Source organism: Lacerta agilis, chromosome 8 (assembly GCF_009819535.1).
Source record: "Lacerta agilis isolate rLacAgi1 chromosome 8, rLacAgi1.pri, whole genome shotgun sequence".
Classification (NCBI taxonomy): Eukaryota; Metazoa; Chordata; class Lepidosauria; order Squamata; family Lacertidae; genus Lacerta; species Lacerta agilis.
In genome coordinates, this window is record NC_046319.1 from 79123322 (window position 1) to 79146311 (window position 22990).

General features: G+C 46.0%; 2 protein-coding genes across 5 annotated transcripts in view; one reads left to right on the forward strand and one right to left on the reverse strand.

Moving 5' to 3' along the window:
• Positions 1-25: 25 nt before the first annotated feature.
• Positions 26-12309, forward strand: LOC117051815 (zinc finger BED domain-containing protein 1-like). Its single transcript, XM_033158494.1, has 3 exons — positions 26-122; positions 8617-8773; positions 9695-12309. Exons 2-3 carry the CDS (start codon positions 8623-8625, stop codon positions 11743-11745), a joined length of 2202 nt encoding a protein of 733 aa, XP_033014385.1. The 5' UTR covers positions 26-122; positions 8617-8622; the 3' UTR covers positions 11746-12309.
• Positions 12310-20055: 7746 nt separating this feature from the next.
• Positions 20056-22990, reverse strand: part of ZNF541 (zinc finger protein 541) — a 36152-nt gene continuing 33217 nt past the window's right edge. For 3 of the 4 annotated variants that reach the window (XM_033158497.1, XM_033158496.1, XM_033158499.1), the window contains 3 exons: positions 22031-22212; positions 21534-21714; positions 20056-20251 (listed from right to left, as the gene is read on the reverse strand). In XM_033158497.1, the coding sequence (XP_033014388.1) occupies positions 21555-21714; positions 22031-22212 (342 nt within the window). In that variant the 3' untranslated portion in view covers positions 20056-20251; positions 21534-21554. Of the gene's footprint in view, positions 20252-21533; positions 21715-22030; positions 22213-22990 lie in introns of those variants that run through there. The other variant, XM_033158501.1, reaches the window with a different exon arrangement.

Below are 22990 nucleotides of genomic sequence, written 5' to 3' on the forward strand. Positions count from 1 at the left end.
CAGACGCCGCCGGGGAGGGGGAGGGGGAGGAGCTGGCGCGAGAAGAGCGTGCGCGCCTACGTCACCGCGCACGGCCCAACCGCCGACGTCGCCCCGTCTCCCTTCCGCCGCCACGTGACCCGGTGAGCTAATGTTGTTGTTGTTGTTGTTGTTGTTGTTGTCGGAAGCGGAGGCAGCTCGGCTACGCCTGCAAACGCTCCGACGCACGCACGCGCATTGCGCCTGCGCACGTCGCAGCCGCTGGCTCGCACCACCGCGCACCCTCCTCCCACCCCTTGCTCACGTGGGCAAGGCTGTGCTGACTCATTCGGAGTCATGTGACGACAGCAGCCGCAAGGTTGCTCGTCGGTTGCGTTACAGGCGATTAGAACGGAGATGGTAGAGTCCACTGAGAGGAGGAGGGGGGGTGTTGAGGTTGGCTCGGCTGTACCACTTCAGAGGGTATAGCTTTATTTACGTGTTTGTTTGTTTTTTTTAAATGACTCCTTTTTAAAAAAGAGAATTCTTAGTTAAACAGAAAACTAGCGGAGCGGGGATTTGTATATATAAAATACTGTTTGTTTTGGTTTTGCAAACAGCCTTAATAATAATAATACATTTAATACTACTACGTCTGCTAAAAATAATAGAAGCTGTCCCGAATATTTAAAGTTTTGCATTAGGAATCTATAAATTAGTACTAAGAAAAGCTTGAACCTGATACTGGAAAAATCCCCACCCTCAGAATGGATGTAAAAATATTTATTCTGTGTCTGAGACATTAGAATTCTCATAGCAGTATGCGGAAAGGATATTAAAATAGGGATTTGTCAGGGAAAAGATAACGGATGCATTTAATTTACAGTAATTATTTCGAATTTTGCACTGACTGTTACGGAAAAACCCCAGGTGAGGCTGCCAAGCCACCTGGCCCTATCTATGAGAGAAGCCTCACCTGGGGTTTTTCCGTAACACGACACATAATAAATTAAAATACGCATTTTTTCCCTTTTTGGTTATGCCTTTCCTCATTTCCCCCCATCTCTTATTTAGTCATGAAATAAGAGAATTTTGTTCCCTGCTGCTGTGACCCATGGAGACCTCTAAAGAGCCCTGAGGAGAGAGAAAACCTTCCATCTTACATGTAGATGGAAATACTTTAAATGCTTAGATACTGAATTCAGCAGGACTTGTTCAGGATTGCACTGTTAATGCTCCAACTCAACAAGCATCGTTTGAAAATGAGCTCACCTTGCTAGCGCCATAACTGCATGAAAACAGAAAGCAGAGGTCAGGGAAACCTTGCCAGAGGAAGCCAGTGTCTAGGCAGGATACAATTTGTGACCAGGGAATCTAGAGGGGAAAAATGAAAAGATTTAACAGCTGCTCTTCATGCCCACACAATAGTATGTTGCAGACATGGGAGTGGATGCAAAATGATGCCATGGGTAGAACATAAAACACAAAATTGCTGCATATTCTCCATTTCGTCTCTCTTTCTCCCAACAGTCAGCATTCTATCACTGCTGGGCATTGCTATAAATGTTTATATATTGGTAATTTGTACTAATGTAAAGTTTTTATATGCAACTGTGTTTCCGTGACGTTTTGATTGCTTCAGTTTGTTGCACACCGCTTATACGTTTAATACGCTAAGAGGTATAGAAGTTAAATAATCAATCAATTCTCACTGCGCTGGTTTTACCTTCACCTTTGTGAATTTATTTGTTTAGTATTTCTTTTATAGCCTTCCTTTCTCCCAGTGCAGAATCCAAGGCAGCTCGAAACTTGGATTTAAAAACCTGTGTTACAAAGAACCACTGATATTTACAAACATTTTATATGTAACTGCATCTCCGTAATTTGTTTATTTATATATAACACATAATGAATATGCTCCTTGTATATTGTCGGTATGCTCCCTTATTGTCTGTATTGTTATGTGTTTGTACATATGTTTATGATAATAAACATAATTAAAGATAACAATACTGTGTGGGAGTATTAGTGTTTTTTTTGTTTGTTACTGTGGTATGTATTTTTGTGTTTACAGTATAAAACCACCCTGTGATCCTTGGATGGAGGGATGGTATAGAAATTTAATTTATAATAATAAATCAACAAACATTGGCTTTTTAAAAAAGAGAGAGAGAGAGAGAGAGAAACCCAATAATAATTAAGCAGCTAATTAAGCACCTAAACCACAGAGCCTAGGGCTTGCCGGTTCAAATCCCCACGACTGGGTGAGCTCCCATTGCTCGGTCCCTGCTCCTGCCAACCTAGCACTACGAAAGCACATCAAGTGCAAGTAGATAAATAGGTACCGCTCCAGCGGGAAGGTAAACGGCGTTTCCATGCGCAGCTCTGGTTTGCCAGAAGCGGCTTAGTCATGCTGGCCACATGACCCGGAAGCTGTACGCCGGCTCCCTCGGCCAGTAACACGAGATGAGCGCCACAACCCCAGAGTCGGACACGACTGGACCTAATGGTCAGGGGTCCCTTTACCTTTACCTAAGGCCCCTGGCAGGGAGGTGAGGCAATGCAGGTGAGATGACTTATCCTTGATGGTTCCAGTATTCCATCCCCATCAATTGGCCAGAAAAGGAGCAGCTATATATAGCATCCTGCCCCCACCAAAAAAGCCCAATTTCTAGTTTCCCCTAGGTTTTTGTCCCATCAGCCAGAAGACTAAGGGCTGCAGGTTTGTGTGCACTGTGTACTCGGCAAGAGGCTCAGGTGAGTTGATACTGATGGCAAAAATAGCAATTTCATAAAACTGCATCATTTCAATGATTCCATTTTCCTCTGAGCCTTTGGCCTACGTGAAAAGGCCTGTGCTGGCCTACCTTTTATATAGAAAGAGAACTCTTGTCAAGAGTCCACAGTGACCACAGTATACATGAAAAGAGAATTGGCTAGGCGTGACAATTTTGCTTAATTTTGAATTGTTTTGTAGATGGATGAAAGAGGATGTCGAGAGACATTCAATGAATAGGTAAATTAGTCAAAGCCTTAAGTAAGGAAGATACTGAAAAATGAGTACCGTATATGTAATCACCTGATATGATGGCTGAGCTAAATGATTTTGATTGGTTTAGTTTGGGTTGCAACGACTAAGATTGCTGCGATGCTTTGAGTGATCAGTAGAAATCACATGTGTAATCTGGGAATGTATACGAAGCATTGCATTGGATATGATTCTCCACAGCCACCTGCTAACTCTTGAGGCTGCCCCTATGTGCATTTCTATTTCAATAAAGGCCTATTTTTTCACTTGGAGCCTGCATCCTTTTCTTTTGGGTTTCTGTGAGAGATACCTTCCGTCTAGGAACTCCTTTTAACTTTCTCCAACAATAGTGCTGAGTTTTTGCAACTTAAAGAACCGACACCTGAAGTCTTGCTTGCTTTCCTCTACCCTCCCCATCCCGGATTCCTTTAGTGAGGTTGTGGACAATGGATGCATTGTCCTTCAGCCTCTCTGCAGTGCAGAGCAAATGTTGTTCTTGTTCAGTCGTTCAGTCGTGTCCGACTCTTTGTGACCCCATAGACCAGAGCACACCAGGCACCCCTATCCTCCACTGCCTCCCGCGGTTTGGCCAAACTCATGCCAGTCGTTTCGAGAACACTGTCCAACCACCTCGTCCTCTGTCGCCCCCTTCTCCTTGTGCCCCCCATCTTTCCCAACATCATGGTCTTTTCCAGGGAGTCTTCTCTTCTCATGAGGTGGCCAATGTACTGAAGCCTCCACTTCAGGATCTGTCCTTCTAGTGAGCACTCAGGGCCGATTTCCTTGAGAATGGATAGGTTTGATCTTCTTGCAGTCCATGGGACTCTCAAGAATCTCCTCCAGCACCATAATTCAAAAGCATCAATTCTTCGGCGATCAGCAAATGTTAGGTACTCTATTAATAATAATAAAACGGGTGCAATCAGGTGCTTCTGTCCAGCTCCCTAAATAAATTTGACATGTGGCGGTTTTTCCCCCCGGTTTGCAGACTTCCTAAAAAAACGCAACATTTTGAAAGGCGTCGGTGGTGCTGCGCCCTTTTGCCTTTTGGGAATAAGGTTGCACCGACCAGGGACGCTTTTCGCCCCGCTGTGAACTTTTCAGAGGAGCCCTAAAGGGATCGCTTCCAGATGAAAGGTTAGGCTGTAATCCCATTTTGCTGCACCAGGAGCGGTGAGGGCTGCAAACAGCCGAAGCTGCGCTATGCTCATGGTAACAAAGGGGTAAGTACAGTACGCATCTCCAGACATCTGTACACCCACGCGTGCATGCATGCAGAGGAGAGTGGAAATTCATTGTGTGTGCCTCCTCGCTCTTTTCTTTTCCTCCCTTCCTTTCTGCCTTCAGCTTCTAGAAAACTTTCCTTCCACCTGTGCGCTCAAAGCAGACACGCTCGCTCTTTAATGTGGGGTTTTAAAGGGAAGGGAGGAAGCGGTTCTAAAGGGGAGAAATCCACCTGCAAAAAGAGGAACGCGCCCTTCCCGGTCCCATCGATTCTCCTTCGCAATGGGTGTCTGTCTGGGTGGCTGGGTTGCAACACGGAGTTTTAAAAGCATTTTATTTCCAGGAGTAGCACGGCATATTGCGCCTCTTCGCTTCCCACCCACGTTAAGCGTGTTACAGTATTTTTACGTGTGTGTGTGTGCGCGCGGGCGCGGACGCTTGGTCTTCTGGATGTCTGCTTGGAAAATTTAGCAAATTGAAATATTTGATGCAGTGGTGTAGAGGTCAAAAGAAACGGAATGGATGAATCGTGAGCAGTCACGAGTTTTAAGCTACAGCATTTGTGTGTGTTTGTGTATTAATAGGATTTTCTTCTCGTGTGGCTGCCTTGGGGGGCTTCCATGTGTCTATGGATGGATTTAAATTGGGGCTGGGGGGGAGCTCCCGCCCTTGGTATATCTAAGGTAGATGATGGGACTTGGCTGTTACACTACATGCAGACCTATTAAATATTAAATCTAAGGCTGCAAGCTTAAAGCTGTGTGATTTAATGGGTTAAATCTTCAAATTCATTTAAAGGGGGGAAGCAAGCGGCTGTGTCAGTTTAATTATAAATGCCACTAATGGTGTGAAACAGCCTTTCAGTATGTGTTGTTTTTTTAATGAGAACAGGGAATGTGGAGCGCTGAGACAAATAAAAATCAATACTTCAAGCCACACCGCCTCCTCGTTGCAAAGGGGTGTTTGCAGCTGCTGATTTTGCAAAAGGAGGAATGCACATCTCTCCCCCCCCTCCCCTTCACCTGGATTTAAAAGCTGGTGTGTTTAATCAGGAATACTGTCTGCCTTCCAAAACAAGTACCCCATAATTCGGCTAGTTCCTGTTCTCTCAGCTGCTTAAAGTTGTCTAGATTAAGAGGGCCTGAGCATCGGCAGAAGGCTCGATTTCATGAAAAGTGGGTATAGGCAGAATTATCACCTTCTGTACCAAGGGGGTGGCAAGAGTCTCCTTCGTTCCAGAATTCTAAACAAACACCTTGCAATATGAACATGTATTCATTGGTTAAACCAAGAACTAAATGCCGTTCAGGTTATCTGCAAAAACATCCGTGCTTGTTTAGTAATAGGAAGATCTTGTTACTCAGAAGCATCCAGGTGGGTAGGCCGGGTAAAATGGGTACCAGCTTCATCCCGCAGGATGACAGCTTCAGTTGGCTAGAGCATAGTGCTAATAACGCCAAGGTTTCAGGTTCGATTCCCGTATGGAACAGCTGCATACTCCTGCTTGCAGCGGGTTGGACTGGATGATCCTCGGGGTCCCTTCCAACTCCGCAGTTCTAAAACCCCGCAGGTGGAACAATGCACAGGCACAGCCTCCGGCCAGCGCAGACTCGTTGCAATGTTGGGGGCAGCTGTAGCTGACCATCGAGTCGAGCCAAAATGCTTTCTGGTAAACAGGGAGCCTTGGATACGTGCCGAATCTCGTGTGTTTGCATCTGGTCTCCCATAGGGCCTCCGGATCTGCTGTTCTGTGCACATATTGTGGAAATGACCTTCCTTTCCAGTTAGTGAAGTGCAGCAGCTCAGCCATGAAATCTCATGGGCAGGGAAGAGGTTTTAGCTGTACACAGAGCAACCCTCCTATGCATTTTTTCTTCAAAAGCCCAGGATGTTCAATCAGGCTTACAGCCTAACTGTGTCTAGGATCATATCCTTAATTTATTTGCCATTCTGCCCTCATCCCCCAAAATGAGTTGGTTTCTAATCCATTTGAAAATGCAAAGGCATGCACTCTGACCTCCCTCCTCAATAGCAAGGGGGCTGGAGAATGGTTCTTCTGCTGGGTACCATGCAAAAAACAAAAAAAATGCAAACGTAATTATCTTTGGTCACATCCACACCATATATTTTCAAAGTGCTCTTGTACCAATTGAACAGTCTGGATGGTCTCTTCCCCCAGAGAATCCTGGGAACCTTGGTTTGTTAAGGGTGCTAAGAGTTGTTTGACCGCTCAACTACAATTCCCAGAACCCTTAACAAAGGATACTTTATGTTAAAGTGGCATAAGAGACGTTTTAAATGCACGATCTGGGTGTTTGTTGGTGGTGCTTCCTTACACAGAGACTGGCTCAGGGCAGTGGTGTAGCGTGGTTTGCCGGTGCCCGGGACGCACACGCTGGGCAAGGTACAGAGGGTGAATGGAGCCCACAGCGCCACCACAGTCCTTACCTCTGATGCTGCCGGAGTGATCGCCTACCAGAGCCGAGCAAGGCTGCTCTGCAAATCCCACTACTAGCCAGGTGGCCATTCAGCGAGGAGGCTGGGGACATGACAGCAAGGCCAGGCTGGGCTTCAGGGCCCGGGACCCCCGAGGTAGACAGGGAAGGACAGGGAGCCAGAGATGGAACCTGGCAGGACAAGGATTCCTGCAGAAACCAGCACTTGACCCACGCTAGCTCCCCCATGCTTCACCTCCCTAGGTGGGCGGCATCTAAGGTACTAACCCCCAAATGAATCCATCCCTTCACCAAATGGTACTTTGGGATTCAAGCACTGTTGTTGACATCCGTCTGCCTCAAGAGACAACAGAGTGCACAAACCACTGTGTTAGCAGCACCGCAGTGACCTCCCCGGGGCGCAAGCCTGGGCAGTGTGTGTGTGGAGGTCCTGGGCTGCCCAGATAACAGGATCCCCTTCTTGGCCTCGCTGATGTGGTCCGAAGGAAAGCAGAGCAATAAAATCTGGGACATTTGAAAGTCATGGGAACTATGCTTCCTTTAAAAGCAGCCGAGCACGTCAGGATGACATGCTGTTCAGCTGAGTCATAAGCTGCTGAAAGATGCTTGCAAGGCAAGTGAAAAAAAAATAGTGGGCATATGGGATTTATATGATTTCCTGCACCACTAACATCTAGTGAATGTTACTGTAAAACACCTCCAGTCATGGGGCAGGTGACCTTCAGGGACTCCCACCCCCTCCAATAAATTATACAGGTGAAACTCGAAAAATTAGAATATCGTGGAAAAGTCCATTTATGTAAGCAATTGTTTTCATTAGCTACTGGAGTTTAATACATGAGATAGACTCACGACATGCAAAGCGAGATATGTCTAGCCTTTGCTTGTTATAATTGTGTTGATTATGGCGTCCAGCTGATGAAAACCCCAAAGTTGAAATTGTTAATTTGGGCTTCTCGTCAGCTGTACGCCACAATCGTCACAATTATAACAAATAAAGGCTTGACATATCTCGCTTTGCATGTCACGAGTCTATCTCATATATTAGTTTCACCTTTTACGTTGAATTACTGAAATAAATGAACCTTTCCACGATATTCTAATTTTTTGAGTTTTACCTGTAGTCACTCTGTTCCTTGTGAGAACAGTGCATCCAGCTGCTTAAAGTTCTCTTTCCCCAAAACTGGCATGGTTGGAAAACCAAGTGCCAAGATTTACAACTTGAATTATTTACATCTGGGGCAGCTTTAATTCTTATTATTATTGGTTGCAGGACACTGGGAGTTCCATCCTTTGGGTCCTTGCAAATGGGGTTTGCTGTAATAATTTGAAGCCAGTAGGCCTCTCCTCTCTAAGCTAGCTTTTGGCGAGTCTTCAGAGCTTCCGCTTTTGTGTTAGTTAATACCGGTGTGTTGTGGTTGCAGTGTGGTTCCAGTGCAAACAAGGATGTGGTCTCTGGTCCAGTTGACATGGATTGAATCAGAGAATCGTAGAGTTGCTGGCGTGCTCTGGTCCATGGGGTCATGACGAGTCGGACACGACTGAACAACAACAACAGAGTTGGATAGGACCCCATGGATCATCCTTGCTGTTGCCATAGCTGTCAACCTTTTCCTTTTTTTGCAGGAAATTCCCTTATTATAGCATTGGGAAACAGCAGGGAGGGTTGACAGCTATGTATATAGCAGTGGGGAACAGCAGGGAGGGCTGACAGTTGACTCCTTATTACTTTCACCTGAAGACCCCGATCTTGCAAAGACTTAACTTTCCACTTCCCTGCGAGGAAGCGGTTTCAATGGAAGTAGGTGTCAAAGTGAAGGTAATTTGCCCATGCAGCTCTTTTTTGTGGGACAGAAGCTGCATGTTTGTGTGGATCTACACTCTTGCGCTGCTTTTTCTCCCAGTGATTCTCTCTCTGTTCCTCTCCCCTCCTCTTCGATTCCCCACAAGACCGAAATGGAAGATGTGAGCTCCAAAAGGGTCAGCGAATTCTTGCAGAAATGCGTCAAGCTGGAGGATAGCGAAGGGGACGCCCAGCCCAAGGAGGAGATCATAGAAGTGCAAACACTCCCTATCATTGCACCATCCTACCCTCAGACAGTACAAGGTATGGAAGTTCCCTTCCTCGCCTCCTCCGTTGCAATCATCCTTACCTGTTTATTTATAGTTACAAGTAGGTAGCCGTGTTGGTCTGCCACAGTCAAAACAATATAAAAAAATAAAAAAATCCTTCCAGTAGCACCTTAGAGACCAACTAAGTTTGTTCTTGGTATGAGCTTTCGTGTGCATGCACACTTCTTCAGATTGCACACGAAAACTCAAACCAAGAACAAACTTAGTTGGTCTCTAAGGTGCTACTGGAAGGATTTTTTAATTTTTCATTTTGTTTTGTTTATTTATATGCCACTTTCCCACAAAATAGTGCCCAAAGGTGTGAACAACCCCCCTCTCCTTTTAAATATAGCAATAAATACAAAAAACTATATCTATATCTATATATATCTATATATATCTATATATATATCTATATATCTATCCATATATATATATGGATAGTTTTTTGTATTTATTGCTATATTAAAAGTATATTATTTGTACCCTGCCCATCTGGCTGGGTTTCCCCAGCCACTCTGGGCGGCTTCCAACAGATATTAGGATACATTAAAATGTCACAGATTAAAAACTTCCCTGAACAGGGCTGCCTTCAGGTGTCTTCTGAATGTAAAGTAGTTGTTTAACTCTTTGAGATGGGAGGGGGTTCCACAGGGCGGGCACCACTACCGAGAAGGCCTTCTGCCTGGTTCCCTGTAGCTTTGCTTAACAAGGCTAAGAATATTCTAACCTCATTTAAACTGAACATTGCATTGTTACAATTTATGATATTAATGCCAGGATAGCTTAGTCAGTAGAGCATGAGATTCTTAATCTCAGGGTCGTGGGTTCGAGCCCTGTGTTGTTAAGCTCAGGGTCGTGGGTTGAAGCCCTGTGTTGGGCAAAAGGTTCCTGACCTCTCCTCTTATTCCCGCAGAGGAAATATCCATGGTCTTCAATACCTGCGCGATGCCAGCCAACCTGGGCCCGTGCACCAGGCGGAGGCGCGAGAAAGGCAGTGGCCACGACGGGACGAGCGCCTCCCTCTACGTCGACCGCCGCAAATCCAAGGTGTGGAACTACTACACGAAGCTGGGGGATGCCTACGTGGAGTGCAACGTCTGCAAGAAGCAGCTCTCCTTCCACAACAGCACCACAACCATGAGGGAGCACCTCGTGAGGAAGCACAGCATCCGTGACACCCTGCTCTCCCAGCTGAAGGACGACCAGGTTTCCGACCCCGACTACGTGGCCCAGGAGACGGCGATAAAAAGGGCCCGCCAGCTCACGCCCGAAAACAGCAACCAGTACCACGCCGTCTCCTGCGCTGAACCCAGGACGGATGTGATTTTGGAGCTAGTGCTGGAAATGATCTTCCGGGACCTGCACCCTCTCTCGGTGGTGAAGGACAAAGGCTTTGGCCTTCTGATTGGCTATCTAGAACCTAGCTTCATTCTCCCGTCTCCGATGCAGCTCTCTAGCATGTTGTGGCACCGGTACAACGTGGTCAAGCAACACCTAGAACACTACCTGCAAACGGCCCAGTCGATTGTGATCTGCGCCGAGTTCTGGCTGTCCCAGCCCAACCAGACCTACTTGACCATCATGACTAACTTTATCGACGGGGAGTGGAGGCGGGCGCGGTGCATCTTGGAGACCCAGCAGGTACACGAGGACAAAGCGGAGAGTAACTTGGGAGACCGGCTGTACTCGGTCCTGACCGACTTCGGGCTGTCCAACAAGTCTGTCTTCTGCGTGATGCACGACAGCCTGCAGGATTTGGGGGCCAACTCCTCGCAACTCAAGTGCGTCTACGGCTGGACCAGCCTGTGCTGTGCCGCCCACCTGCTGCACCTGTGCGTCAAGGCGGGTCTCGAAGTGGAGCAGGTGCAGGAGGCCCTGAGCGCTGCACGCAGCATCGTCTGCTACTTCCAGCAGGACGCGAAGGCCACCTGCTCGCTCAACAGCAAGCTGGAAGCCATCAACAAGACGAAGCTGAAGTTGGTGATGGACACTGGGGCTCGGTGGATAACCACCATTGAGATGTGCGAGTGCCTGCTGGACCTCAAGTGGGCTATCATGTCCGTGTTGGAGGAGCACCCCAAGGGAACGGCGGTGGTCCAGAACTTGGCCGACCACCAGTGGAAGCTCTTGCAGGACCTGGTGCCCGTCATGAGAACGCTCAAGATCGCCACGTCCTTCTTGCGGGAGGAGCAGAACTTCTCCATCTCCTCCTTGATGCCGTGCATCCATGGCATTGTCACAGCCATTGGGCAGCAATCTGAAGAAGCCAGCGGTGTCATCAAGACGGTGGTGAGCAACATCAGGTCGGAGCTCACCCAGCGCTGGGGCATCTTGGATGACGAGAAGTTGCTGGAGAGCCCAGCAGTGGTGGCATCATTCCTGGACCCACGTTTCAAGGAAATGAGGTTCCTGAGCCCCAGTCTGAGGAGCGAGCTGCACAAAAAGATCAAGAGCATGCTCTCCCAGTTCTTCAATCACCAGTCCCCGCTGTCCAACCAGTTCTGGGTGCCGAACACTGACTACAAAGCAGAGGTTGGCGAAACGGCCTGCCAGATCTCTGCCCATAAGGAGAGAGGCCCGAGCGGGCAGTCTCAGAGTATGTACGACATTCTTTTGGGGAAGGACCCCACGGAGAGTATGCCTGAGATCCATCAGCAGCTGGAGAACTACATTGTGGAGCCTCTCTGCAAGCGCAGCACGAACCCCTTGGACTGGTGGAAGAACAATGAACACCGCTTCCCCTCCGTAGCCAGGTTAGCCCGGCAATACCTGGCCATCCCGGCGACGGTCGTGCCACCGGAACAGGCCTTTGCTGCCAGCGAAAGCGCTCTGGAGCATCGGAGAGGTGTGCTTGCTCCCGAGAACCTGGACCAAATCCTCTTCTTGCACCAGAATTTCGATTTTTTAGAATCTATGAGAAATGGCAACGAGAATCTGAGTAAGGCGGTTCACAACCAGTACTGAAAGACAGGTGTGCCGAGACCAGTGTATTACGGTGTGGCCGCTACACTGGGAGATGAGGAGGGATGCAAGGTCTTGGAAGGGGACACCTTGGCCCTCAGCTTACTTTAGGGGAGGCACAGGTCCGGGCCTGATCTTGCCTGCTTAATTTAAAGATGAAAATTTGCCTGCTGTCTAAACTCACCCTTGTTCTTTGGCTGCAGTGGTATCCCAGCCCACAACTCAAGAGTAGTGTTCTTTCTTGAAAGGGTGTGCAGGACTTGGAGCAGAAAACAGAACTTGGAAGGGCCATACCCAACAATAATCTCGAAAGATACAGGTGTGTTTCTGGAAGGCCAATCCTAGTCGGGAGGTCTATAATAAACCTAACCATTTACCTATCTTATCCTGGAAAAGAAGGCGAATAGGGAGAGAATGTAGAAATCGCTCCAGAGCTCATGGGGCTCACTTTAGTTTAGTGCATTATAATGCTCTAGTGTGTGTCTTCAATTTCATTTGCCTTTCAGGTTCCTATGAGGCCCTTCCATTGAGGGAGACCTAAGGTGTTTTGAGCCTCCATCACCCCTTTCCCTGTAAAACTGGAATCCTGTAAAACAGAGGTGGCTAACGCACCACCCGCCAGATGTTGTTGGGATGCAACTTCCGTTGGCCTTGCCGGCTAGGACTTGATGGGACCTGGAGTTCAACATTTAGAGGTCTGCAGGTGAGCCACACCCTGCCTTAGGAGAAAGTTGTGGCTCTTTCTGCACATCGGTTTACCACGTGCTAGTCCCATGTAATGCAAGAGAAGGCCACCACCCACACCTCTTCACCCTACGAGTAAACTAGGTGCTACTGTTTTTAAAAATGAAATAACGCTGCGCTGTTGCAACCCTCCATAACAACCCTTCCTTGTCAAGACGCACGGACCAAGTGGGCTGCAGGAAGCCTACACTTCCACCCAGAACGAAGATGTCTGTGCAGTACAGCTGTACCTTGAGGGTGAGTGCTAATCGTGTCCGACAGACTTTCCCAGTTCCCTTGCCTTGTACTAACCGATGGTGATGGGATTCCAGATGCTCAAAATACACACGTTTCCACCTGCAGAGGGGTACATGCAACTTAGTCTGTGAGTGGGTGGGGCATTTGTTATGTAGGCCCTTCCAGGAAATCCATTCAGATACTCGTAAAGCCAGGCCTCTCTGGGCAGGTCGAAACCTTGTGATGTTAACACAAAGTGACACCTTGATCCGAAGGCAGGATGAACCTCTAAGGCTCGTCCACACTTCACTTGTCTCATGCTTACTAGGCGTGGCTCCAAGTGGGTTTGCCTTTGCCTCACCAGCGTGGTGTAGTGGTTAAGAGCGGTGGACTCGTAATCTGGTGAACCGGGTTCGCTTCCCCGCTCCTCCACATGCAGCTGCTGGGTGACCTTGGGCTAGTCAGACTTCTCTGAAGTCTCTCAGCCTCACTCACCTCAGAGTGTTTGTTGTGGGGGAGGAAGGGAAAAGGAGATTGTGAGCCGCTTGTGAGACTCCTTCGGGTAGTGATAAAGCGGGATATCAAATCCAAATTCTTCTTCTCCTCCTCCTCTGCTTTCTCTTGGAAAACCCAGTCTGCAGCACTGATTTGGAACAAATGACAGAGAATCGTAGAGTTGGAAGGGGCCACTAGGGCCCTCTAAATCCAACCCTCTGCATTCCAGGAATATATCGCCCAACGGAAAGCCTGATTGTTTATTCCAATTCAGCAGCAAACTATAGGTTTTCCTGGGGGGAAGTGGCAGGGCAAATGGAAATGTGGATGAACCCCCTAGGCTGAACTGCTAGCAATGTTTTTTTTTTTTTCAGATGATGCTTCAGAGTTGCATCTGAATTTGGACCATTGCAAGGGTAGGGAACGGAAAGGATAAGGGTGGGGGTTAAGAACGATGAAGTATGCCTTGAAAAGGATTTGCACCGTAGTGCCCTTTTATAACAAAGCAGACAGCACTCTAGGCACATCTCTTTAAGACTATTTTCGAAGTCTTGCTGACTGAGCCTTTCTCCTTCATAGAAAACCTTTGATGTCGTTGATTAGTTGCACTAAATGTTTAAATGCTTGTCCTTGAAGCCGCTTTCTTTTGAGTTGATTAGCAGTGGCAAGATAGAGCGGATATCGCGGTGTCAGGATTCCTTTTTAAAAACGCACTTGCCGATTTTAAGTGAGATGCGGGACTCGGAGTTATGCTTGCAGGTCGCGTTCTGCAAGTAGCCACACAGCATTTTCACGTGGGTAAAATACCCCTTGGCTGGGGTCTGTGTTTGTAACCCAACCTCTGCAGCATCCTGGAAGTGTCAAGGAAGAACAGCAACGGTTTAAAAAGAAAGTGTGCCACTCCAGATAGCAGACATGAGATGAGCATGACCCTGTGAGAAGTACTTGCGAGTTCTGGAGTAGCAATCTCCCATCGAGGGTGACCGAGGGTAGGAGCGTGAACAATAAAACCATTATAATCAACACAAAAATACAGAAGCTGAAGATATTATTGGCATAGCCGCCAGAGGCTTGGAAAAACAGCAACGTCTTTATGCTGCAGTGAAATTCCGTAAGTGTCAAGGCCTTCAGTGTCCCTAAGGGGAGGGAGTTACACAGCTGGGGCGCGACTCCAGTTCAACAAAACGCTCCCAGGTGGCTTCCAATTTTGAGCCCTATCATAAAAATGCTTCTCTCCCCCACCCCCCAAACATCTTTCATTGGTTCAACGACTCTTCAGAGAAATTGTCATTATAAAAGAGCTGATAATGAGGTTTCCTCGGCAATTGGCAAGCTCTTCTGACTTGCAAAGTTTCGGCTTTTCCTCCTCCATCTCTTCCAGGTTCTGTAACTCTTCTTCATTAATCTTTATGGCTTCAGAGGTTTGCTTGTCATCCTTGTAAGCTGCTCCCGTTTCTTTTGTGGCCATTTCGGTCTGTCCCGCAAAAAGTGGCAGCTCTTTTGCCAAAATCATCCTTGCTGGCAGTTAAGGTCTTTCTTGACTGGAGAATTGGAGATTCCCCAAGGATCTTCTTTCAAAGGCAAATAAATTCGTCGTCATCACCTATTTTCCAACATCCCATCTGGTATGTGTCCAATTTATTACCCCATCTGATTTTCGCCCCTTGGCTTAAAAATACTCTTCCAGTCTTTCCTCCTTCACTTTCAATTCTTCCAACGCGGAGCAACTTGTAACACTGTCGGTATGTAGGATAGCATAATGCAAAGCTCTGTACAGCACAGAGTGTCTGGTTATCTCGCTGCGGCTGCTTTAGCAAACTTGTTTTTAATACTGTTTTTAATGGTGCAATCCACCCTGGGACTATAGAGTAATGGGTGGGTAATAAATTTATTAACTTTTTTGGTCTCTCTTTCTTTAAAGCACCTTTTTATATAAAAAAAGCCAGACAAAAGCCAGAGTGAAGGATGGATAAACCATAACCAACCTGTTTTGGGGGGGCAGGTTCTTGATGCCTTGCTGGCTTCCAAAAGGGCATCAACCAATTGTGTATACGGCATGACCATGTCCCGGCATTCCCAATCTGGGGTAGATTCCCCTCTCGCAACATCCATGATTTTTTAAAGTTTCTTCAGGAACATATAAATAAATAGCTTGGAGCTAGCACCATCAAGAGAACAGGGTTTTGTTTTTTTTTTGCCTGGGTGAGGATCTGATCTTTAAACATTTCCTCAAGGCGATTGTGCTGTCCTACATCCCGGTCACAGATTCCTTTCTTGGGATTTAAATTGGGTTCTCACAATCCATAGCTACCTTGCGGTCTGAAGCTTCTACTTCAGCTCACAGGTTTCAGAGTCGGAGGGACAGCTTGAGTTCATGAATGAATGAATGAATGAATGAAACTATTTGCGTCAGCCGTCGGCCACAGCAACAAAAGAACATTGCAATATACACAGAACAACATAAAGTGGATGATAGAAAACACAGTTTAGGGTCCACAGCTTCAGTTCATATCTGACCATATTCAACGGCGTCTTCTGCATTTCAGTGCCATTTTCATTTTTTTTTACTTTCAAATTACTTTCTTCATCATTTCATTCAACAGTCTAGGTGTGTGCACTTTTGCTGGCTGCATCCGGCTGCAGTTCTTTCTGATATAAAATGAAATGGGTAAGTCACGTAAATCCCACTGGCTTTCCAAGAACTTGGACCGGACTATTCACTAGCGAGGCCGAAAACTCGCTTTCCCTCACCGCCTTCGCCATCTTAAATAAAAACAAAGCCATCTGGAGAAAAGAAACAGCAGCTGAAGAATTCCAAATGAAATCCGCCACCGACACCACTGCCAAGTTACACAAGTTTGTGTTTGTGATTTTTCTTTTCATCGCTATGCTGCTTATGCAAAATAATGGTGCAATAATAACCTGCTTCAAGGTGCGGTACTTTAAAAGGGTAACACTGGGTCTAACTGGAAAGATGAGCATTTTCAATGGACAAAATAAAAATTTAAAAAAATAGTTCAGTTTTGTTGTCCATGGGCTCTGCTGATGTTTATATAACTGCTAAGTTTTGTTCTGAAATACACAAACTGATAAGCCTGTCCAGTAGTAGCCAAATTTCAGCTGCCCTAGGGGCTAGCTGCAAAAGGGCAAGCAAGGTGGCTAGTCGCCCGAGATGTCCGGCAAATGGCTCTAGAAGCAAAATGAACCCGTGTTGCAGCTCAACCGAGAACCAACAAACAAGGCAACACGAGACCCAGAGCGAAAGCAACATATCAGTTCTAGAAAAACTCTATTATACCAATGATATACAATAGCAACAAATGCAAAATGGCAAAGTGTGAAAAAGTCTCTGTGCCATCAAATACAACTGAGCAGAACAGCAAAGTTTGAAAAAGTCTCTGTAGCATATAAAATATACTAACATGAATATACTACCATGTTAGTATATTTTATATATTTGTACAGGGGTGCCCTGCTAGACGAATGCCTCGCTAGACAAAGGCATTCGTCTAGCGGAAGGCTGCCCCGCAAGACGAAATTGTCTATGTGGCTGCCTCGCAAGACGAAAAAAACTTTTTTTTTCGTCTAGTGAAAACCGCGGTTTGCATTGCCGCTTCGCTAGACGAAAAAACCGCTAGATGAAAAATTCGCAGAACGAATTATTTTCGTCTAGCGGGGCACCACTGTATCTATTTTCCAGTCTAAAATTTCAGTTACCTATGATTTTGCTAAAGAAGTAACATCGAAACAGTGCACCTTATCCAGAATCACTGTCCAGTCTCTCTCTACTTCAGCCTCATTGGAACATTACATGACCCACTGTTTCATCTATGCTACAGAGACTATAAAGCCTGAATCATGGGGTTGCCAAAGATGGAGCTAGGATTCAGGCAAAAGCTTTAAAATATGCAATAGGTTAAGCTCAAATAACGGGAAAATACATTATTCCGTTTCACATTAGGCCATAGAGGGCTTAGGAACTTTAATCGAAAGCTGAAAACCATAGAACCTACGGGGCTTATCGACATGGGAGTTTGATGTTGATTTGAAGCTGCTTCTCTGTTATTGTTGGGTCTTTCAAGTGCAGTCCCGGCAGCCTGCACTTTCCCACTAGTAAATTCAGATTCCTCTGAGCTGCAGATAATCCAATAAGGGTAGAAAATCCAATACAGAAAGGCACATTACCTGGCTGAGGATGCACTGAACATCATTGCATGGGTGGGTTTTTTGTTTTGTTTTAGAACATGTGAAATTGCTGTCTGTTGCACCACACCCTCCTTCCATGAGCCCAAAGCAAAAGATGTAGGACTGCCCTTTTCCATTGTACTTACTTTTCAAAGGGACTCCCTTGCACAAAACTGCTCTTCCAAGAATCGGCTGCGTTAAAAATAAGTTTGCCCTTGCAGGTACAGAAGGTGGGAAAGGAAAAGGGATGCATCAGCCTTTCATACTTTTAATTTAGTTTGAGATTCCTGCATTGCAGGGGGTTGGGCTAGATGACTCTTGTGGTCCCTTTCCAACTCCACAATTCTATGTGACCAACTCCAAATCCTTAGAACAAGCACATATAAATATTGATTTATTTTGAACTGATCTTTTGTGCAAATCTGGTATCTCAGAAAATTTGTATTTCAAAAAATATCTTTTTTTTAAAAGAGTATGTGCTACAGGTAAAAATACATATACGTATGCCACAACGGACCTCAGATTTCCAAAACTTAGGGTGGGTGGGGAAGTCCTAATTGTGGGGAGGAGACAATGCACAGTGAAACTGTATCACAGGAAACATTTAGATTCAGAGGTATACAATTGGAAAGTGCTCATGTGTAGATTCACACCCACATATGCATGAATACACTAGTGCAGACCATAGCTGTCAACTTTTTCCTTTTCTTGCAAGGAATCCTATTCGGAATAAGGGAATTTCTCTTTTAAAAAAGGGAAAAGTTAGAATCATAGAATCATAGAGTTGGAAGAGACCACAAGGGCCATCCCATCACAGGTCAGGGAAATAAACAACTACCTGACATTCAGAAAAAACCTGAAGGCAGCCCTTTTTAGGGAAGTTTTTAATGTTTGATATTTTTGTATTTGATTTCTGTTGGAAGCCGCCCAGAGTGGCTGGGGAAATCCAGCCAGATGGGCGGGGTACAAATAATAAATATTATTATTATTATTATCCAGTCCAACCCCCTGCCAAGCAGGAAACACCATCCAAGCATTCCAGACAGATGGCTGTCAAGCCTCCACTTAAAAGACCTCCAAAGAAGGAGACTCCACCACACTCCTTGGCAGTAAATTCCACTGTCCAACAGCTCTTACTGTCAGGAAGTTCTTCCTAATGTTTAGGTGGAATCTTTTCTTGTAGTGAATCCATTGCTCCGTGTCCGCTTCTCTGGAGCAGCAGAAAACAACCTTTCTCCCTCCTCTATATGACATCCTTTTATATATTTGAACATGGCTATCATCTCACCCCTTAACCTTCTCTTCTCCAGGCTAAGTTGACAGCTATGGTGCAGACATATGCACACTAAACCGCTTTGTGGTTTCTTTCTACAGTCAAGCGGTATATAAAATAAATAAATAAATCTCTAGTGTGGGGAACCTTTGACCCTCCAGCTGCTGTCGAACTATAGCTCATCAATCCCAGAAAGCACAGTGAATGGCCAGGCATCAGGGGAACTGTAGTTTCAACACCATTTGGAAGCAAAAGGTTTCCCACACCTGGCCCTAAGTGACTACAACTGTGACTTATAGGTAGGTTATCTTCTAGCTGCTAAGTTTTAACATCTTTTACACAAGTATGTCAAGTACTTGATAACTGCAGCATCAAGTTAGAATATGCAGTTGCAGAAGAGACTATCACTGCTGAAACCCTATGGGTGAGTGTGCAGCAGCTGATGCAAAACTCCTTGCATGTTTTAACTATAACTTGTATTGAACCCAGATCTGGATTCACCTCTGCCCAGCTCGTTTCCTACCGCAGCACAGGATGTGTGTGAGGGGAACTAGCAAGGAAACATCCTGCCTCTCCTATAGTGGTTTGGATTTTTTATGGGAAACTCACATAAAGGAATTTGTTTTCTGCAGTACACCCTCTCTTCCTAATTTGAACTGTGTAGCTGGAGGTGGTGGGGGTGGTGGATGTGTATTGCCCCACTGCAGTCTGAGGTTAAACTCGATGGCAATTTAGTCTCATCAGACTCCATAAAAGGTAGGTTGTATCTTCCTCTTGCACCTTCTCTAGGGAAGAAGCAACACTCACGTTGGGCCTGCATGGACCCCCATCGCAAGAAAGTGCTTTTCATGTAACACGAATCGGGCCCGATAAGCAGTGATTAGTTACAGGTCACTGCCAAAAAACTGACTGCCGCTCACTGAAGGGGTATTGTGTCTTTCTGCAGAGACTGGGTGAAGCATGAAACTTGAGGGCTGGGCAAAATGTTTCTGGACTACAACTCCCATTATCCTTAGCTAGCAGGACCAGTGGTCAGGGATGGTGGGAACTGTAGTTCAAAAACAGCTGGAGACCCACGTTTGGGAAACACTGAGCTAGATGCACAAATTCTTTCTTGAACACGCTGCTAGTTACTGACAAAAGGGAAATATACAAGAAATGCTAACCCAATAAGTTTTCCCAGAGTTGAATAAGGGAAAGTGCTATTCCAATTACTTGGGCCCAAGTAAATCTATGGTTTCCAAAGAGCTGGAGTGGTTCAGTATACCGCAATCCAGCACAGCTCCTAGAAGGCCTGTAGTTTGAGTCCCACCAGCGACTGTGATGGCTGTTGCCCCCTTCCCTCCCCACATGTCTGGATGTTTATCCTCTGGTGTAAGAATCCGGAACGACTTTACAACTTCAGTTGTGGAACCCAATTTAATTAAGCAACACTGTGAGTGCATACAAAATAACAATAACGCAGATCAATGTGGTACTACAGCGTGAATCAAAAAGCAGTTGTGTGAACATCAATCACAAAAAAGATACTAAATACAATGGTGATTTCTCATTGATTGTCCTACTCCGTCTGTCCTCCAAAAAAATAACAGAACCCTGGAAGAGATGGGAGTGGGAGAACGGGGTTACTCATAACATTTCAGCAGAACCACGCAGGCTTTCATTCTGTAATTGAACGAAAGCATGAACATGCATCCCTGTAATTGAGCAAAAGCTATTTTACAGTTATTGGCAGCTGTATAGGACCCTTACAACTGTGGATAATTGGAATTTAATGCAGACTCAATTAACTCACACACCTCCTTCTCTATGGTAAATTTAAGCATGAGCCAACTGAATGCCATAATCCTTTTTTATTTTCATCAAACCCGACCCCAGCCGAAGTTTTAATGGTGCTCAAGTCAACACCTAGCACACCCTGCCTTTCACTAGATGTCATGGCTGGCACAGGGCTGCTCCCGAAAATGGAATCAAGGGTTGTATCCTACGAGCCCATCCTACACAAGGATTATCATTGCCGCAACAAGGCTCCCCCCGCGTGTTCTCATTCTCTGCCCCATCTTGTGAAACGCATCACATGATGTGATACCAACACTCAGGATTTCCCTGCTCCCTCCCTCTCGCCACTGGCTGCCTCCACAGGCGTTGAGGAGACACACAGTGCGATGTCCAATCACATGCTGAATTTTGCTACCAGACTTTATGGAAGGTCAGAAAAGCAGGTGGGCTGTTTTTGGATAGCAGCCCTGTGCCATCCATACTATCAAATTCTGCCCCACAATAGCCACAAATGGATGCCCATTTGAAAGTACTTCCAGTTCAGCTGAGTTCAAGCTAGAAGCTATTTATGAGTATTTTTATTTTCTTAAAAATATCAGTTCCTATGCTCCCAGTAGCATAAAGGGGCTATTGTGTAGAGTGCATGAACCTAATTTCAACCCGCTCAAGTGAATGAACAGATGCTATAGCAGGGGTCCCCAAACTAAGGTCTGCGGGCCGGATAAGGCCTGAGGGACTTGTTATAAAGCCCGCATCGACACACACCCCGCCTGCTCTTACTGATGCTGCGCTGCGCGACTGCCCACTTCCGGGTTGGAGGAGTCCCAGAAATAGCTTGTGTGCATGTGTTATTTCCAGTGCACATCCAGGTCGGAGGCGGCCCGTGCACATGCGCACAAGCTATTTCCTGTGCTCCTCCGACCCGGAAGTGCGTCGGAAATAGCATGCACTCCCCCACCCTCCATGCGATCGGCGCTTGAGACACCAGCCTGAGGCGCGGCAAGTTTGCTGACCCCTGTGCTATAGGGTTAAAACACACACCAAAAACTCAAATCTTGGCTGGTTTCACTGGCACTTTCTAGTTGACTGGCATTCTCACCCTGAAACTGCGCCTTCCCAGTTACCACTGGAGGAAATCAACATCCGAGTTCCTTTCTTGCTTCTCTGGCTCATTTTTCAGATGCTTCATGGGCCACTTAATCTTTATCATTGGTTCCATCTGGTCCTGCAGCCGATGGCGCTTCATGTGAGCATTCCGGCTTTTTATCTTGTCAAACACTCTAGATGTAAACGGGAGACAAAGGCCAGGGTTTTTCAGTACTCAGGTGAGATGCTACAGCAATGCGTGCGTGGCGCACACATAATCCCAGTTTCGGTGCAATAGGAAGAATATGATCTCCCCCTTGGCAAAGGGTGGGGTTTTCTTTCTCGCTTAGTGATTGGCACAAAGGGTGACAATCGGCATGAACCCTTCCCAAAGTGCCATAGTGAGTCAATTATAAAGGGGGGGGGCTGGGAACAAATTTATGGCTAAGCACCAAGTGGACTTATTTTTTAAAAAAAATGGCACAAGAAACCAAAACGTTGAATTGTTACCTTGTACATTCTTTACATGGGAACACACCCTGACTGCCTGTGCTTCTGGGCCTATCTAAAGTTTCTTTCTGGCTGCTGGCTGGACTGAAAGTGCTCTGTGCTGATTTTTTGTAATTCCTTGGTTTTAGCTTATTCTCCTGTTTAGGCAGGTGGCAGTGCCGTTTCTTTGGGCTGCACGCTATCTGCAAGTCATGAAACATTTGTGTTTTACACAGAAGCACTTTTCCTTCTCACACTATTATTAAGTTTCTGGCAAAGCCCAATAAAGAATTCGAAGATAAATTCATTATCTTTCCAATGTAGCTGGAGACGCTGGTGGCACCTTAGCATTTTGAGATGGTATCAAATCTGAACCACACTGAAAGGAATGTAGTATTCAGGAGATGCAGAACATTCAGAGGCAAGATGTGGATCTGAACTCCATTCGCTCCCATCCTTGCTCCCAAAGCAAGCTAGACGAAGGGTTAAAGGGAGGGGCATGAAGTTAATCAAATAATGGCTGCCAAGTGCTTGTTTTTATTGAAACAAATAGCAGCAGCATGGGGAATGGAGATCTTTAACTCTTTGCCCTGGTTAAGGTCCTCATCTGAATCAGCTCCAGCTCCGACACGGACCACAGCCAAGGGCAAAATGTTAAAGGCATCAACTCCCTCAACACTGCTATTTACTAAAGAAAATGAATGATGTCATGTGGTTGACATCTTCTGCTTTGCCCCTTCATCCAGTTTATTTTGGGGGCAAGGATTCAAATGTGTTTCATTTCTTTATCGAAAGTTAAGAATCATTTTTTACATATCCTGTGGTACAATGAATTCTCACCAGGGCTTCAAGTAGGCACCTTTCATAATTTCGCCTATACCCAATTCTATATGGAATGTGGAACTGGCGCAGGATTCGGATTCCTGAGAACCTCAGCTGCTGTTTTAAGGATAAAATCAAATTCTCAGCCCTTCTGAGAAA

Excerpts from the sequence above, each read along its gene's own strand:
- LOC117051815 (XM_033158494.1), top strand. The coding sequence starts at position 8,623 with ATGGAAGATGTGAGCTCCAAAAGGGTCAGCGAATTCTTGCAGAAATGC. Across the intron at positions 8,774-9,694 it reads CTACCCTCAGACAGTACAAG|AGGAAATATCCATGGTCTTC; the intron begins GTATGGAAGTTC and ends TTATTCCCGCAG.